General features: G+C 31.2%; 3 protein-coding genes across 3 annotated transcripts; 1 reads left to right on the top strand and 2 right to left on the bottom strand.

Moving 5' to 3' along the window:
* Positions 1–969: 969 nt before the first annotated feature.
* LOC113396400 (pre-rRNA-processing protein TSR1 homolog) lies at positions 970–5,185 on the bottom strand. The gene is made up of 8 exons (XM_026634322.2): positions 4,997–5,185; positions 4,649–4,919; positions 3,293–4,538; positions 2,942–3,208; positions 2,642–2,731; positions 2,462–2,569; positions 1,583–1,703; positions 970–1,164 (listed from the first exon to the last, which is right to left on the bottom strand). Exons 1-8 carry the CDS (start codon positions 5,091–5,093, stop codon positions 1,007–1,009), a joined length of 2,358 nt encoding a protein of 785 aa, XP_026490107.2. The 5' UTR covers positions 5,094–5,185; the 3' UTR covers positions 970–1,006.
* Positions 5,186–5,535: 350 nt separating this feature from the next.
* Sec61alpha (Sec61 alpha subunit) lies at positions 5,536–9,749 on the top strand. The gene is made up of 10 exons (XM_026634325.2): positions 5,536–5,727; positions 5,869–5,936; positions 6,139–6,204; positions 6,672–6,882; positions 7,276–7,437; positions 7,548–7,643; positions 7,772–7,938; positions 8,428–8,568; positions 8,881–9,129; positions 9,290–9,749. Exons 1-10 carry the CDS (start codon positions 5,721–5,723, stop codon positions 9,551–9,553), a joined length of 1,431 nt encoding a protein of 476 aa, XP_026490110.1. The 5' UTR covers positions 5,536–5,720; the 3' UTR covers positions 9,554–9,749.
* A 608-nt stretch (positions 9,750–10,357) lies between these two features.
* Positions 10,358–16,211, bottom strand: LOC113396401 (midnolin homolog). Its single transcript, XM_026634323.2, has 5 exons — positions 15,842–16,211; positions 15,624–15,711; positions 14,006–15,486; positions 13,355–13,442; positions 10,358–12,740 (listed from the first exon to the last, which is right to left on the bottom strand). Exons 1-5 carry the CDS (start codon positions 16,039–16,041, stop codon positions 12,315–12,317), a joined length of 2,283 nt encoding a protein of 760 aa, XP_026490108.2. The 5' UTR covers positions 16,042–16,211; the 3' UTR covers positions 10,358–12,314.
* Positions 16,212–16,909: the final 698 nt, after the last annotated feature.

Here is a 16,909-nt window from a genome sequence, read left to right as displayed (position 1 = left end):
AATTTCTTGTTTGTTTTTTTATATTAAATAATAGTCATCGAATATTATTCCGAAGTAATGTATGTAAAATTTAACACGACAATCTCTCCACTGATAAAAAATAAACTTGTAGTACAATCATGTTTGCATTCATATAATAAAAAGATACATTATTCTTATTTTAAATAATATTTCCAGAAAATCCTACAGATTATATTGTAATAATTTTATAAGCTATTTTAATATTTTCTTTAAAATACTAAGTCATTAAAACGAATATTATCAATAATATGATTAATTTTGAAATAACGTGTTGTAGTGTTTATTGTATATGAATTGATTTTTATGATGCTATTATTAAAGTCGATCATTTTGTTGGCACAAAACTTTAAGAAATCTGTATAAGTCCAAATACCTATAATAAATAATTAATGTATCCTTTCGAATTTTCAATATAATTGAAATTTTATCAATTTAACCCCGATGTTTTAAAATATTATATAATTATTAGAAAATCGATTCATATTTTCCAGTGTGATAAATAATTAAGATTAATTCTTAATTTTTTGCCAATTAAATATCGACGTAACATAACACGTAGATGTTAAGCAGGGTTACACCCCACTGCCTACCAGAGATTATTGTTAATTAAGCTAGGAGAATCGCTGTCCTATTGTTCACTGTGCGTAGGCATTCGCGCTTCATGTGTCAGTAAAGATGTGGAAACTAAATCTGTTCTTTCTTAATACATACCTTTTATACAAACCTTGTATTGATTGTAAACAGTTACATTTCAGTATATGAATACGATTGTAACTAAAGTAGTGGTCTCAAGTTTTCTACATTAAAAAAATTCTTTCAATTTCGAAATAAATTATAAATTCCTCTCATCGAACGCCAGGCGTCGTGATAATGCTTTATTATTGTAATTTTGTTTTAGGTTTTTAAAATTGTGATTTTAATAATTAAGTGTGAAAACAAAGTCCAAGATTTATATAATAATACATCTTTATTTATATACAGAAAGTTATTCCATTAGAACATCACTTCCTTTCCAATCCCTGTCAGTGACAATACAGTCTTCATAATTCCATTTAGGGAACATGCGCTTGTACATGTTTAGAAGTACTGTATCTTGAGATTTCAGCTGACCATCAAATACACATTTCATGTGACCATGTGTTCCTGAAACATTTAATATACCCTATTATATGATATAAATTATATGTCGAGTTAAATTTTTGTTTATTCAAAAACAACAAGTTGTTAAGAATATTGTCTTAAATATAACATGTACAATTCTGTTGGCGGAATTTATAACACTTTGAAACTTGTTTTTGAGCATATGATCCTATGCTCCTCACTCCTTGTTCTAGTTACAACGAAAACTTCAAAGCTTGCCTATTTGACAAGCATACTCATTTCGTCGACATATATCATTTATATGCTACATGTGACATCTGCTCGAAATACACATAGATATTTTATACACATACATATCATGCATACAGTTTAGCAGGTCATGTCATGTATATCTTAAAAACAAGTCGAACCAGTGGTAACTTATTGTTAAATTGGTAACTGAATGTGATGTAAAACGTACCTAGAGGTTCCTTAATGTGACCAGTGCGTCCATATTTAGTTCTTAACTTGCAAGGTTTGAAGTAAACCACATCATCTCTATTAAAGAACATAAATCTTATAACTGCTGATTTCTTGTGAACCTGTTATTAAAATACAATTTTAAAATGTTGTATAGTTTTGACGACCAATGCTTATTACTAGATATAAGAAAATAGTCCTCCCACCGCGTGTGTACCCAAAAAAATCAAAAAGTACAAAACTGAAATGATTGTTGAAGTTGTCGGAAAAAATTATGCCAACCAGTTTATTTGTACAGTTAAGAGATATATAAACATTTTATGTAAACCCTTAATAATTCTACACATGCGTTTTGTTTTAAACTGAATTGCCTTTTCAAGGTTTCATAATTTACTAATAGTTAATTTATTTTAATAAGTGCTTAGAGTAGTTCTCAGCGGTTACATAGTGACTGCTGGTTAGTATTAGAAAATGAAAAAGTAAGACAATGAGTATCCCACTCATGTGATGTTTTGCTTATATAGTTTATTTAATTGATGCAATATGAGCTGTCGAATTTTGTTATACTCTTTAACCAAGATATACATATATGGTTTATAATGCAGCAGATTACAAGGTCTGAGTTTCAAATAGTAGGTTGGGTCAATAAAAGGTAATAAGAATTTCGTGACATTGACATGACCAAATTACATAATGATCATGACCAAAAAAATAAAAAATAAGTGTACCTTACTTATTTAGGTATTATTCTGCTAAAAATTTTAATTATATAAGCCTCAATAATAATGAAGGCTGCCTCAGTATATTAAATATATTCAACAAATGGAATGGCCTCACAGTCACATTTATTAAATGCTATAATGATCTTAACAAAGCATACCTTATATGGATGACCAGACAGAACAATCCTCTTTATTACAAGTCTATCAGGATTACATGATAATAGAACACCTGATGCAACTAGTTGTAGTTTTGTATTTTTCTTTTCCTGTTAAATAAAATTGGCTTTTTATTAAAATTTCATTCAAGGATATTAAATTGTATTAAATGTGATAATTACTTTGAAACATAAAACTGTTGATGGACTAAATTGAATAGGTGCATAAAATGTTGCCACACACGTAGATCCGGGCTGGAAGAATCGCTCATACTGAAAACAAAAATGATTATATATTTGTAATTTTATCAAAAGGAAAGAAAAGGCAACACAATTTTGTAATTTGCATTGTTTAAATGATTTGAGACCTCATATTTGGCACGATCACAACTATAACCTTAATAAAAATAAGTAATTATTTGTAAATTTTTTAGCAAATTATTAAAAATACTTAATTGATATAAATTATGTGTTTAGTCAAACCTTATGTTTACTTCCATTTGTGTGTTGACTGAAGATTGGATTGACAATAAATCTTCTATATCCCACTTGAAATATAAGTCTCTCTTTACTTTTTATTGGCTCATCACTAACTCCAGTGCGTTTTAAAACTACATTCATTAATGACATTTTATGTTCATGAGGCAGAAGACCAAACACTGATATTGGTGCATTAGGATTGGCAGCAGTAAATGCTTTCCACAAATCTTGTCGCACACCTTTTACATGAATTGTTATGTAGAAACCATACTGAAATCAAGGTTTTTTTTATTACTAGTTTAAATTAAATGAATAATAATAAGTATTTATTTAATTTAAGATTTTTTTTATTACCATGTTAACAAGACTTTCTTCAAGCTCTTTGAAAACTCGTCTCCTTGTTCTATCATAATTTTCAAATTGAAATATTTTAGCATAATCCTCTGGAAGATTTTCTTTAGGATCCCAGGCTGAGGTTCTAAATGATTCTAAACCTCTGTATCTCATAAATCTCTCTCTTGCTGGTACATCTTGTGGTGTATCAACTTCATCTGGAAACTGTTGGTCTTCTCTAGCAGCAGCTAATTTTTTTAGCATTTCATGTTCTTCAAAACTGTCGATTGTAGCATCATATTTTTCATCAGTCAGACCAACCTCAGATTCAGTAACAGATTCAAAATCATTATCAGCTTCATTTGCCTCTTGGTCGGAATTATCTTCTTCACATGACATAAACTCATCATCGTCATCTTCGTTTTCACTGTCTCCTTCAGAACCATCACCTTCGACATCAGACTCAACAATCCAAGCTGCCTGATAGTCTGACCAACCCTTCGGCACTTTCTTTACTTTTTTCTTAGTATCAATATTAGCTTGTTTGATTTCTTCATCAGTTGGCCATGTTTGCTCTGCTTCCATTAGATTTGGAATATTTTCTGACACTAAAGACTCTTGCTTATTTGGATCGGCTACTTGTAATACAGATACCTTAGTAACTTCAGCATCCATTGTATCTGATTTAGTATTCTCCTTGTTCAGATTTAAAGGATGTGGGTCCTCAAGTCCATCAATTTGAGACATTTGGAAATCCCCCAAACCAGTTACATGAATCAAACTATTTACATTTAAAGGCATGCCACGTAAGTAGCCACTTATTTTTAATGTTCCACTATCACCTTCTGCATCTGGTGCATACTCAACTTCCTCAGCCAACATGTAAGGTCTCTTTTCTCTATGATGTATAATATTTCTTTTTTGGTTACCAATTCTACGTAGTACATTCAAACCATCAGAATTCTTATCTAACTGCATAATTTTTTCTTCTGGTAACCATTTTGATACAAGTTTCTGTACATTTTGCTTTTCACTTGTTCTTTTCTTAGGATGAACTCCTTCAATATCCATAGCCACTACTATGGGAGTGGGCATGCCTTGAGCCATAGCTAATGCTAAAGCTTTTTCTCCCCAGTCATCAACTGGTTCATCGAGAGCAGAGCTAACAAACAAGACTGTGTCGGCAATTTTTAAAGCATCAAGAAGACTGAATTCATTATCTATCTCAGGACAAAGAAATGAAAAGCGTTGCTTGAAATTAGGTAAACTGAAAAGAATGATTGAATTACTTGCATAAATTTAAGGAAACTTGAATGAATATAATATAGAATTGTCACAATAAAAACATGTGAAAATAGGGTATCTGTTCATTCTTACCCAATGTGCAATATACCATTTGAGGACTGGCTAACAACAGCTCCTTCAGAACATGTCTTTAATATAACTAATGCTGATTGCACATCCAGTTGCGCATTAAGCGGCACGACACACACAAGGAACGGAGGGTTCCTATTTCCACCAAGCGCACGTTTTTTTGACAGTACTTCTTCGCGTTTATTTTTACGAATTTGTAATGCTTGATGACGTCTTTCATCTTTTTTTAGTATATGACGATTTCGACGGACAATTTCTTTAACATTCACTTTACCTGTAATATTGTTTAATATAAAAAATCATATTAATTAAACCATAAAGGCAAGCGCTTCCTTTTTTTATTAACCTGACCTTTTACTGCTGCTGAAATACCCCGCTTTGATCTATGACGAGATTTATGAACTTTATTGCTCTGTTTCAAGTTTCCAGAACGATGAGCTTGTTGCATTTTTAATCGTATAATTGAAAACTAAAAGATAAACATTTAATTCAGTGACAATTCAGAACTCACATGGTCCTTAAGATTCAAAAATTGACAGTGACTACTGACAAATGACAACCATAACAATAAACCGACTCAAATTATTATTTGATGTTTTTGTACACTTTGTTTTAAAACTAAAAAAGTTATAAAACTGATAAACACATATACGATTATAATATATATAGGTTATCAGTACAAAATTTCTTGCAATATATAATATCAAAGTATTAAATACTTTATAAGTGTAACACTTAAGGTCTTAATAAATACAATTATTTTAACAATATTTTATTGAACCAATGAGAATAAATACTATTTTAATAGTAATTTTATAATTAGGTATTGATATTTATGCATTTTTGGTAAAGTAGTTAAAAACATGCTAAGGCAACATTTTACACGCCAACATCACAGGTCACGTGACATGACGTTGTGGACGTGTCATTTGTGGATAGCTCGTTGGTGGCGTTGCGCAGGTTCATTTTTGTAAAAGTCTAGTTGGAGTCTTATTATTGAACAAAAGTTGAATGGTTTCATTCGAATTGATCAGTTGATATTTTAGTTAGGATAGTTAAATCACAGTAAATCATAATGGCGAGTGAGTATCCTTTATATTAATCCTTGAAATAAGTGAATATATATTATAGACACGTATCACATAGTTTGACCGAAGATTGTGTTTTAAATTCAATATTAATGTGATAAACTCGTAAAGTAATTAAGATTTCTTATATTCCAGTAAAATTCCTCGAAGTAATTAAACCGTTTTGCAGTATATTACCTGAAATAGCAAAACCGGAGAGAAAGGTAAGTTTGGCGACTTTTTAATATTTTTCATTCATTTTTAAGTTATATCTGCTATATAGGCTTTAATCATGTTGTTTCTAATCTAATTAAGCATATTGTAAAACAAGCTCCCATTCTTAAAGTGAAAGTACATTATTCTAACCTATATTGTCATCAGATAACTGTAGATATATATACCAATTTACTGAATTATATTTTTCAGATTCAATTCAGGGAAAAAGTATTATGGACAGCTATTACGCTATTTATTTTCTTAGTATGCTGCCAGGTAAGGAAATACTGTTTATGCCAATATTACTGCACAGTGCTCTCCATATGTTATATTGAGGATAGGCAATTCAATATATAGACATTAAAAGACTACAGACAATTAACAATGTGTAAAAAAACTTATATATATATATTATTATTATTATTATGAACAAAAATTGTAGCACATTTAAAAAGTGAAAGTAAATATCAATATGTGTTTTACATTAATAATAAGAAAGCATCAAAGATAATGCATATATAATCCTAAGAAAATGGCTGAATGCATCCCTTGGAAACTTTTAATAAACAAGTCTATGGTTATTTATATTATGAAAATAAGGCACAAACATTTCAATAATCCTTAATAGAAAGTATAATTATATTTTACCGTAAAATCACACAATTAATTATTAAACAGTATACAATCACTCAATTAGAATTTTATACTCTTTTCATATTTACTAATATTAAAATTCTTTCTAGATCCCATTATTTGGTATAATGTCATCGGACAGTGCAGACCCGTTCTACTGGATCCGTGTGATCCTTGCTTCTAACAGAGGAACACTTATGGAACTTGGTATCTCTCCTATTGTCACATCAGGTCTTATCATGCAACTTCTAGCGGGAGCAAAAATCATTGAAGTTGGTGATACTCCAAAAGACAGAGCATTGTTCAATGGAGCTCAAAAATGTGAGATATATTAGTAGTAAATTTGCATAATTTCAGTTCATATGGAACAAAATTCTTGTTGTAATAATATAAAAATAATAACTTGTTTTAAATATTTTCATGGAGAAAGTTACAGATGGTATTGATAGAGATATAATACTATACAATATATTTCAAAGGCAATTTGCCAATATCCTCTAACACTTATAATTCAGGCAAAATGCCAAAAATATATATAAATTTCACTTGTCTTATATTTCAAACTCTTTTTGATTTTTTTATAAATTACTATATACCATGCAATGTAAAAGAAAATTAATGAAAGAAGCTTCTAAAGTTCTTTTATAATCCTTAGAATAAATAAAATGCTTAAAATATAATTTCTGATTATATGTTTTCATTTCTTGCCTACAGTGTTTGGAATGGTGATAACAGTTGGTCAAGCCATTGTATATGTAATGACTGGCATGTATGGAGAGCCCAGTGAAATTGGGGCTGGAGTGTGTCTCCTTATCATCATACAGCTGTTTGTTGCTGGATTGATTGTTTTACTGCTTGATGAACTGTTGCAAAAAGGTTTGTATATTTGCAACACTTTTTTGTTCTGAGATGGGACACTCGAGTCACTAGTCACGAGAACATAATTGTTAGAACAAAGGGTTAATTTATAATAATAATTGTTTCAGGATATGGCTTAGGTTCTGGTATCTCTCTATTTATTGCCACAAATATTTGTGAAACAATAGTATGGAAAGCCTTCTCTCCTGCTACCGTCAATACTGGTGAGGAAATAAACCTTCTGTCTTCTTCATTCTATTTTTTTATTAGTTTCTTTTGAAATGTGGTATACAATATTAGTATTCAATTCAGAAGTAAAACAATAAAGTACATTACTATTTCTTCTAAATAGGTCGCGGCACAGAATTTGAAGGTGCAGTGATAGCGCTTTTCCATCTTCTCGCCACAAGACCAGACAAAGTGCGCGCTCTTCGCGAGGCCTTCTACCGCCAAAATCTGCCCAACCTCATGAACTTGCTTGCTACTGTACTGGTCTTTGCTATAGTTATATACTTCCAGGTATGTTTTGGTTCTTTTTTTACATATAATAATAAAAATTGTGCTATCAGGTGAAAAAGAAAGTCATTGTCAGAAAATTAAGTGACCAAAAAAAAATGAGTTTCTTTAAATTGATATTCAACATACTGATTTTATTTGTGTAATATACATTAAATAATCTCTTGGTAATTTCCATAGACAATTTTATATTTACATGAAATGTAAAAAACATCTTATTCAAATAGGAAATTAATTGACTAATATACATCTAGAACACATGTTAGTGCATGTTTTTTTTTTGAAGAATGTATAAAGAAAAAAGTGAAAGGCATCAAATTAAACATTTATAATTAAAATGTGCATAGCAGATGCTTATGTTTGAAATGTTATATATACATCCATACATATGTATAGTCACAAATGTTTAGTTATGTAAATATTACTTATTTTTTTATATTATCTTTATGATCGTAAATATTAATCATTAACTAATTCCTATATTTATTGCAGGGCTTCAGAGTGGATCTACCTATCAAGTCGGCGCGCTACCGCGGACAGTACTCGTCTTACCCAATCAAACTGTTCTATACCTCCAACATTCCCATCATTCTGCAATCCGCATTGGTCTCCAATCTTTATGTTATATCTCAGGTAACTTTGGTTTGAATTATTTTTGTGTATCATACTCAGCCTTAATCACAAATTTGAATTTTAAGATTAGTTGTATCAGTGTAATTAATTGCATTGACCATTATTTTTCTTTGAATAAATATTTCAAAATTGTTCAGAAAATAATAATTTGGTTTGACCACTTTATTATTTTTTAATTTAATTTGCATAAACTACGAATTTATAAATTATCATTATCAATATTAATTTCTATATTATATATCTGAAAATGAATAATATATATTTAATGACTAGTTTGTGTATCAGCATATAAATATCTTTGTTATTTTACAGATGTTGGCTGTCAAATTTAGTGGTAACTTCCTTGTCAATCTCCTGGGTGTGTGGGCTGATGTCAGTGGCGGCGGCCCTGCCCGGGCCTATCCTGTCGGCGGTCTTTGCTATTACTTTAGTCCGCCGGAGTCTCTCGCACACATCGCCCACGATCCCTTACATGCCGTCCTCTACATTATCTTCATGTTGGGCTCGTGTGCCTTCTTCTCCAAGACGTGGATTGATGTGTCTGGATCTTCGGCTAAGGACGTAAGTAAATTTTTTAAAATTTTTAGTTCATGGAGTACGAAATAATTAATTACATAGCGTGATCATGTTTTTAAAAACTGTAATTTTTTTGCCTTGTATATTAATGAAATGTATTTACATTTTATCGGAATACATTTATAAAACCTATTATTTTAATCAGGTGGCAAAACAACTGAAAGAGCAACAGATGGTGATGCGCGGCCATCGTGACAACTCGATGATCCACGAACTGAACAGATACATCCCCACCGCGGCCGCCTTCGGAGGTCTCTGCATCGGCGCTCTCTCAGTCCTCGCAGACTTCCTCGGAGCCATCGGCTCGGGCACGGGTATCTTACTCGCCGTCACCATCATCTACCAGTACTTCGAAATATTCGTTAAAGAACAAGCCGAAATGGGCGGCATGAGCACACTTCTATTCTAAGCCTCAGTCTGATGTCAGGCGAAGCGGCTAGAATGTAACTGTTAGGTCTCCACGAGTGATTGTGTCGTCGAATTTGTTTTTCGTATTTTTTTTTATATTATCGCGATGTTCTAGCCGTTGCGTTTGTGCGTGCGAGTGTGTGGGTTATGTGCTATTTATATGAGATGAACTTTATATAATAAAATAATTTACGATATTTACAGACTTTTCTTTTTTCCTAAGACAGATCGAAATTCACGCCGATATTTTATTGTAATTCTTGTGCTAGGATGTGCAATAATCCATAAAAATTATACATAAAATTAGTAATAGTAGTTACTGTATTTCCTTACAAGTGAATGTCAAATATTGTACCACTATTATATAATCTACAGTTTAACTTAAGCAAAGTCTACTTTTCAATCAATCCACATTGTAATGTGTTCTATCTCACAAAGTTTAATTTCTTTACATGTTTGTATTGGATTACATTTTAAGACAATTTAATAAGCTCTACTATATGTTACGTTTCCCATTATATGTTAATTATGAATATTTTAAAGACTATGATTCATATCATTATTATAATAAGTGAGACCACTCATCATTATTGTTTACAATACCTGTTGATTTATGTATGATGTATTATATTATACAGTTTACCAAACTTCATGTCAGAAAATTAAACGAATTGTGTAATATAATGTTTTTATTTACAAGCCAAATTCCTCGATACAGTAAGTGCCATTTGTCATTTGTTTCTTTGAGATTTGCAACATAAATGAATATATTATTTTCAAAAGGTTTAAAATAAAACAATTTAAATTTAGTATTTAACTTTATTCTCTTTACTAGACATGCAAAATACAAAGACAAAACAATTCACGATTTTTTTACTTTAACCCTGTTAAATTATAGCTGTTATGTATGTCAAGGTTGGAAAACGTTAATTATAACTCAAAAAGATTATGGGAATATGGTAACGAAAGTATTACAACTTTAAAAGGGTTTCTTTCATTTAAAAAAATAAAATGTATATACAAATATTTCATGAGATCTTAGCGTTCCAGACTACAAAAAAGTTGGAACCAAATCAAAGGAATAAGAACAATGTAAGTGCCACATGTAAAAATTGTTAAATATGAACCTAAATCTCCATATGGCACAACACTTATAGGTAAGTATATTTTACTACACATCAATAGGCACTTTGCGTTACTCAACGGCAATGTAAGGAAACTTTTTATTGCTTTGTTAACAATCCTGGAATCGAACAACAATATAGCTTGTCTCTTGGTCCCTCGCCAAGGTACAACTGCAACATAAGATTTGTCACGGAAGACTAAGACGTAACCTCACATCATATTTTATCATATTGAAATATAACAATCTCCAAACTATTCCTAAAGAATAGTTTCATATCCCTGTTTTACTAAAATAGATCTCTTAACAAAATACCCGATAAATATAGCGGTAAATAAACCACATCTCGATTTTAATATACCGTTACTGACGAAATATCAGATTAACATTTCAATTTATAAAATATATTTTACAATTTATTCGATCGAATTCCACCCAAACTTTTATTTCAGTAAAATATCCGACATCCAAAGAATATTCAAAACCAAGGAAACTGTAAACAACATGTTTGGAAAATTATATTTTTATCATTAGCGAAAACAATTTTCAAGTACTTTTTACAAACCAGAAATAAAACAGTAAGCATTTCTATTTTTTTATCTATTAATAAATCTATGTACAAAGCTTGTATACACTAATATATCATTTTATAGGCTTGTAAGAATATGTTTTTATTGCGATAAATATTGATTGGTGTTTTAGTTCTTAATCATTTGGAAGGTAAATTACAAGTTAGTAAAAACAAAAAGAAACTAAAAAAAAATGGCTATAATGAGAAAAAAAAACATTTATTAAAACAACATTTTGAAAAGTAATGAAAAAAAAAACAAAGAAATAACTAAAGATAACAGTGCCAATTATTTTCTAATAAAACATGGAGTCAAACTTGTGTAATGTTTAAAAAAAAAAATGTAATGTTCCGTGAGTGTAGTTTAAACCCCACATTTCAACAGTGAAAAGTAACTTCTTAATATCAAAAAGTAAATTCCAAAAGGTACATCAATCAACAGCGATCTCGAAAAGAAATTAACTAGGTACAAGAGTGTCTAAAAGTTGACTGTCCCAATAAAATAATAAAATATAATCTAAAATATAACAACAAAAATCCATTTCAGCCGCACCAGGCAACATCAATCAAGTACCCTACGCGATTATTTAACTATCAACTAGGATTTCGCTAATTTTTCTTTTAATCATTTGTACATGCGTAATAGCGCTTAAAATTTATGTCTACTCATCCAACTATTAAATATGGTATTTTAGAATATATCCGAGGGTTTCCCTCCTTCAAATGCAACACGCAATAAAGCTAAACAACCTTGCTAATGCGCAATATCTTCAAGTTATTATAATATATTTTTTATTGTTATATAGATGGGATCAATGTGTACTACAAAAAATATTTGACAATTTTAAAAGTGCATAGGTAACAATAGAACAAACACTTTCTTTGCAAGCTCTCAATGAAAGCATTGTCAATATTGAGGTCACCCATTTATAACAGGCTCGTTCGGTGATTTATTTGAAAACTAATTTATTTACCGCAATTAAAATAACAATAAAACTGTAACTTAATATAACAATTACTGTTCCAGAGCGCACTAGCCACAGCAAGTTGCAATTATAATATTATTTGGTGTTAAGCAACAGTCTCTATTTCTTCCTGCATTACAGCCTGTTTTTCGGCTGCTGCTATAGCTTTAGACGGAGTGGTGTAAGGGAGGGTTTTTAACTTGCGCGCTTCGCGTCTTTGCTTCTTTTGTTGCATGACCAGCCTAAGTTGTTCAAGCTTACATTTAGTTTTTGAATTTTCCATTGCTAATGTTTTCGCCATGTCGCATTTCTTGCATGTTTCCCCTGGTATCGATTTTCCTTCACAAGAGATACATACATTGGGATCCAATCGATTGCACTGACAGGTTTTGTGGTCACATATACAGCCTTTGCTTGAAGTAGAAGGGAGGTGGCCGTCACACTGACCGTAAGAACATGAAGGTTGACTGCAACCAAGACATTTTCTAGCTTCGTCAAGATTTATAGTCGAGCAGGAGTGTTTAGATTCTTTCTGAAAACGAAAAAGAAAAAAAACATGGTAATTAATTTTATAGTAAAGTAACAGTCACCAGTCTTTCTGCTAACAGAGGGATAGATACCAACCACATGCTGGTAACCTATTCTGTTGGTAAAAATAAATAAAATAAATAATAAATGTTTGAAGGGTGAGTGAGCCAGTTTAATTATAGGCAACGTCTTGGCGTAATGTCGATATAAAGAATAATTAATATTTCTTAATTTATATATATGGGTTGTCACATTAAATTGGGTGGCCCATTTGCTGTTCATAAATTATAAATTAAAAAAAAACTAGTCGATGAGTCCACATGTGGCAGAATTTCATCTGATATACAGTTTCCTTGTTAGAAAGAATTTAACTATAAGCAAAAAGGGCATATAAAACTGTTTTTTTTTTTAAATTAGTGCTTGTCTTTTTAAAACTGCAATCTTCGGTTAAGATTCACAATTCACATGTCTGAGTCAATAGGCTCTTTTCAATAACTGTACATATACAATATGTATCCAAATTTTACTAGGTCAGTGACTACAAACAAGCAAACCATTTTCAACATCTGTACAATGTGTGCACAAAAAATTTTTATGTTATATTTGTCAAAAACATACCTGTGATAAAGCAATGGGTGGTGCAGCACATAATAAGTCATTTAATATGTGAATAATCGTCGAGATGTCCCTCTTCGGTCGTCCATATCTGTAAAGAACAATTAACAATTGTAACATTCAAGTATTATTGCAAACTAATATATTGCATAGATTAAAAGATTTTTTTTTTAAATTCAAATGCAAATTTCTAATAGTGAATGTAAATATATTCAAAGTCAAATATAACTAGGATATTTTCAGAATGCATTGTAATTTATTTACAAAACACTATTTTATAACTTGATGATATGTACATAAGAACTTGTGAGACTAGAGTCATAATTTATTACATGTGCACATCATTTAAGAAAATGTAACTTGTAAAAAATGTTTATTCTTGTCATAATTTAAATAAAATACAAAAAACACTTACATAGTAAAAGTTAATATTGTTATCACAGCAGAAAAAACTATTGACAATATAAATAATATTGTTGCTGACACACTTATAAGTTTTCTTTTATTCACAAATCACTTGATGTAATTTTTTTTTAATGTGAATAATGCCTAAGATAAATTTTTTTTCATATTCAAGTTGAGGTTAAAAGTATTGTAATATTTAAAAAAGATTATTTTTAAATGACCTATAAGTAATAAAAAATAAATATTTACCTATCTTGAAGAGCTGGATTCAGCGTGCCCGAAAATGTTCCTGAATATATTCCTTTCCCATGGTGCTTCATGGATTCTATTACAGCCCCAGGGCCTATCTTTGAGCGCACTGACTCTTCTGCTGTTCTGAGATCAACCTTATTGGTCAATACCTCCTTTGATAACTTCTTCAATTTCTGAGTCAAATTTTTTGATGCTTCTATAAGAGCTTTTGTATCTACAGGTGGGGTAGGAGATGCCCTCTGAGGTTTTCTAGGTGCATCTGGAGCCCTAAAGGATATTTGCTTAGAAGTTGATGGTGTTACCTCATCAATCTGACCACCAGATTGAAGTGGTTTTTTTGTATTTGTCACATATGATTCATTTCTAGAAGTTGACGGCTGAGGAAAACTTGTATCAGACTGACTACTCATTGGTGTAATCTTCTTCTTGTGTTTATTAACAACAGACTGCATAAAAGCTTTCTGTTTATTATGACCGATGGGATGTTTGAATTTTGAGGTTTTATGAAGTAAATATTGGAAGCGTTTGTTTTTTAATGGTTCATTCAAACTCTGAAATGAAGGCAAAGTTCCTGAAGTTTCCTGTGATCCATGACTTGTGGTTGCCAAATTAGAGATCTCTCTATCCATCATAGATTCATCCTGTTCATCAAACAATCCTTTGTCTACAGCACTGTTAAACAAATTTTCCATTGGGTACTCATCGATTGTGCTCTCAGCAAGGAATGAGCTTTGGTCAGTGAAGTTGTCGCTGTCATCACTGATGGAACTATCTGAAGTATGAGAAGCTGTGGGACAGACTTTATCACTCATGGCACTCGTAGAAGGAACAGAATCTGTAGGTAGTTTATTACTTGATAACAAGTCTATTAAACTACTCTTTACAGCATTTACTACAGTCATATCTTTGTTTTCAGAGGTAGTTGCATCAATTGGACTAGACACCAAATTAGATAGAGATTTTATGGGAGACTGTTCATTTTCTAATGATGTGTCTGATAAATCTGAAAGTGTACAATTTGAAGTATCCATCTGATCGTCTTTATCTTTACTTAATGTAGATTTCTCTGCATATTTTTCTTCAGCCATTGTGCGGTATAAGTCAAAAGCATTTTGTAACATATCTAGATCTTGCTTTTGTAAAATAGTCATTTGATTTTCTTGTTTAGTCTTATCACTGTGAAGTACCGTTTCTTCACAATGTGAGGATTTATGATGTGTAATATGTGAGCTTGGTGTATCCCTAGAGTCACACTTTGTTCGTATAGTTGAACTTTTTGTTGGAGTGGATGTCCTTAAAGTCCGAGAGCCACTTGATGAACTTGAGTTTAAAGTTGATAACTGTAACTGGATTAACATCATATGATCACCCAATCTCATTGTCAAATTAAGAGGAGATTTACCACTCAAAAAATCATTGACTTGTGCGTCATTTAGGGACTCCAAAGCTTGCATCACCGAGTTTTCAGGTCTTTGACTCTGTAAAACGAATGATACACAGTATAAACGCAATGTTAACAAATGATAAACTGTTATTGATTAGCTTTACATTATTGTGAAACACGTGATTATCATGGGGCATTGAATGGAGTTTCGAAATTGCGTGACGTACTCACCAGAAGGCCCGTCTCGACACTCGGTAGTAAAATTATTCGCGATCCATCAAGCACACCATTTTCTTGTAGAGTACCATCTCTCAGTTGTCTGTAAAGACAAAACCATTTATCAATAATCATGTCAAAGGACGCGGATGCGTCATCATATCGACGCAACTTATTTCCGTGATACCTATGTTTAACAATAGAAGTTTGGCGTCTGACGCCTCTGCACTTACCTTTCGCGATGCAGAAGACATATTCTATCCTTTGACACTTTAAGTTTCTTTGAAACGACCTTTTTCAGATGCTCCACTGTGTTTTTACCGTTCAGACTGATAGAGAAACTACCACCCGTTGTCGTTTGTATATTTAGCGTTATGTCCGTAGAATGGGGCGAGCCACACCCGTAAACTTCTGTTCCTGTTGCACGTTCCATATTTTACACATAAATTACACTGCAATTTATTTGTTTTATTTTTTTAATAATGCACAACTTATCTAGGATTACACAGCTATTTTATTGTAGGATAGAAATAACAGGGTCACACGCTAGACCCCCAGATTTGATGTGGCCGTCGGTGTGACCAATCTCCATCGTCGATTTCCCGTTATTTTTTTTTATTCAACAGCTGATGCGAAGCGATGTTCACTTTACGTTCCTTTTTAGTAAATTAATTTGTTTTAAATTGCCTCTTAGCTCTTTACCGTTCACTAAATATTTCCGGTATCACGTATCTAATAACTAAATCACGAAATTCTAATAACGATTGCCGAAAGCTAAAAATCTTCTACAATTTTTTTTTCATTTCATGATGTTATTACCTTAAATGAAACGTAACTGTCAGATTTTTTTGCTTTAGGGTAATGATAATGTCAGTAAGCTTTATGCGGGAAATTTAAAATATTAAATAAGTTATCTATATGCGTTTTCTAGTATAATTTAACTTTAGATCTTTTTAGCATGACCTTATTATATGTTCGACTGCTCTTATTTTTTTATAATTATAATTTTAATATTAAAAAATAAATTTACATAAGATATGTTTAATTGTTAAACTAAATTAATATTCAAAAAAAAACCATTGGATTTTGTCAGAAACACTTAAAAGCAATTTAATCAATATTTTTACATACTAAATGATGCACCATACAGTGAGATATTATATTGTTAATAATGCTGTGCAGTCACACTTTTGTTAAGGAATTTGACATCAAGCAAACCATTTCATAATACATAATAAAATTTCTTTGGGGATAAAAAATAAAATAATAACAATAATATATCCTCAACCTTCTTTATTGAC

Source organism: Vanessa tameamea, chromosome 6 (genome assembly GCF_037043105.1).
Source record: "Vanessa tameamea isolate UH-Manoa-2023 chromosome 6, ilVanTame1 primary haplotype, whole genome shotgun sequence".
Lineage (NCBI taxonomy): Eukaryota > Metazoa > Arthropoda > Insecta > Lepidoptera > Nymphalidae > Vanessa > Vanessa tameamea.
This window is presented reverse-complemented; position numbering and strand designations above follow the sequence as displayed.

Excerpts from the sequence above, each read along its gene's own strand:
- LOC113396400 (XM_026634322.2), bottom strand. The coding sequence starts at position 5,093 with ATGCAACAAGCTCATCGTTCTGGAAACTTGAAACAGAGCAATAAAGTT. Across the intron at positions 3,209-3,292 it reads AAGAAAGTCTTGTTAACATG|TATGGTTTCTACATAACAAT; the intron begins GTAATAAAAAAA and ends CCTTGATTTCAG. Across the intron at positions 2,570-2,641 it reads CAACAGTTTTATGTTTCAAA|GAAAAGAAAAATACAAAACT; the intron begins GTAATTATCACA and ends TTTATTTAACAG.
- Sec61alpha (XM_026634325.2), top strand. Across the intron at positions 7,644-7,771 it reads TCCTGCTACCGTCAATACTG|GTCGCGGCACAGAATTTGAA; the intron begins GTGAGGAAATAA and ends TCTTCTAAATAG. Across the intron at positions 9,130-9,289 it reads CTGGATCTTCGGCTAAGGAC|GTGGCAAAACAACTGAAAGA; the intron begins GTAAGTAAATTT and ends TATTTTAATCAG.
- LOC113396401 (XM_026634323.2), bottom strand. The coding sequence starts at position 16,041 with ATGGAACGTGCAACAGGAACAGAAGTTTACGGGTGTGGCTCGCCCCAT. Across the intron at positions 13,443-14,005 it reads AATCCAGCTCTTCAAGATAG|ATATGGACGACCGAAGAGGG; the intron begins GTAAATATTTAT and ends TGTTCTTTACAG. Across the intron at positions 12,741-13,354 it reads CACCCATTGCTTTATCACAG|AAAGAATCTAAACACTCCTG; the intron begins GTATGTTTTTGA and ends TTTCGTTTTCAG.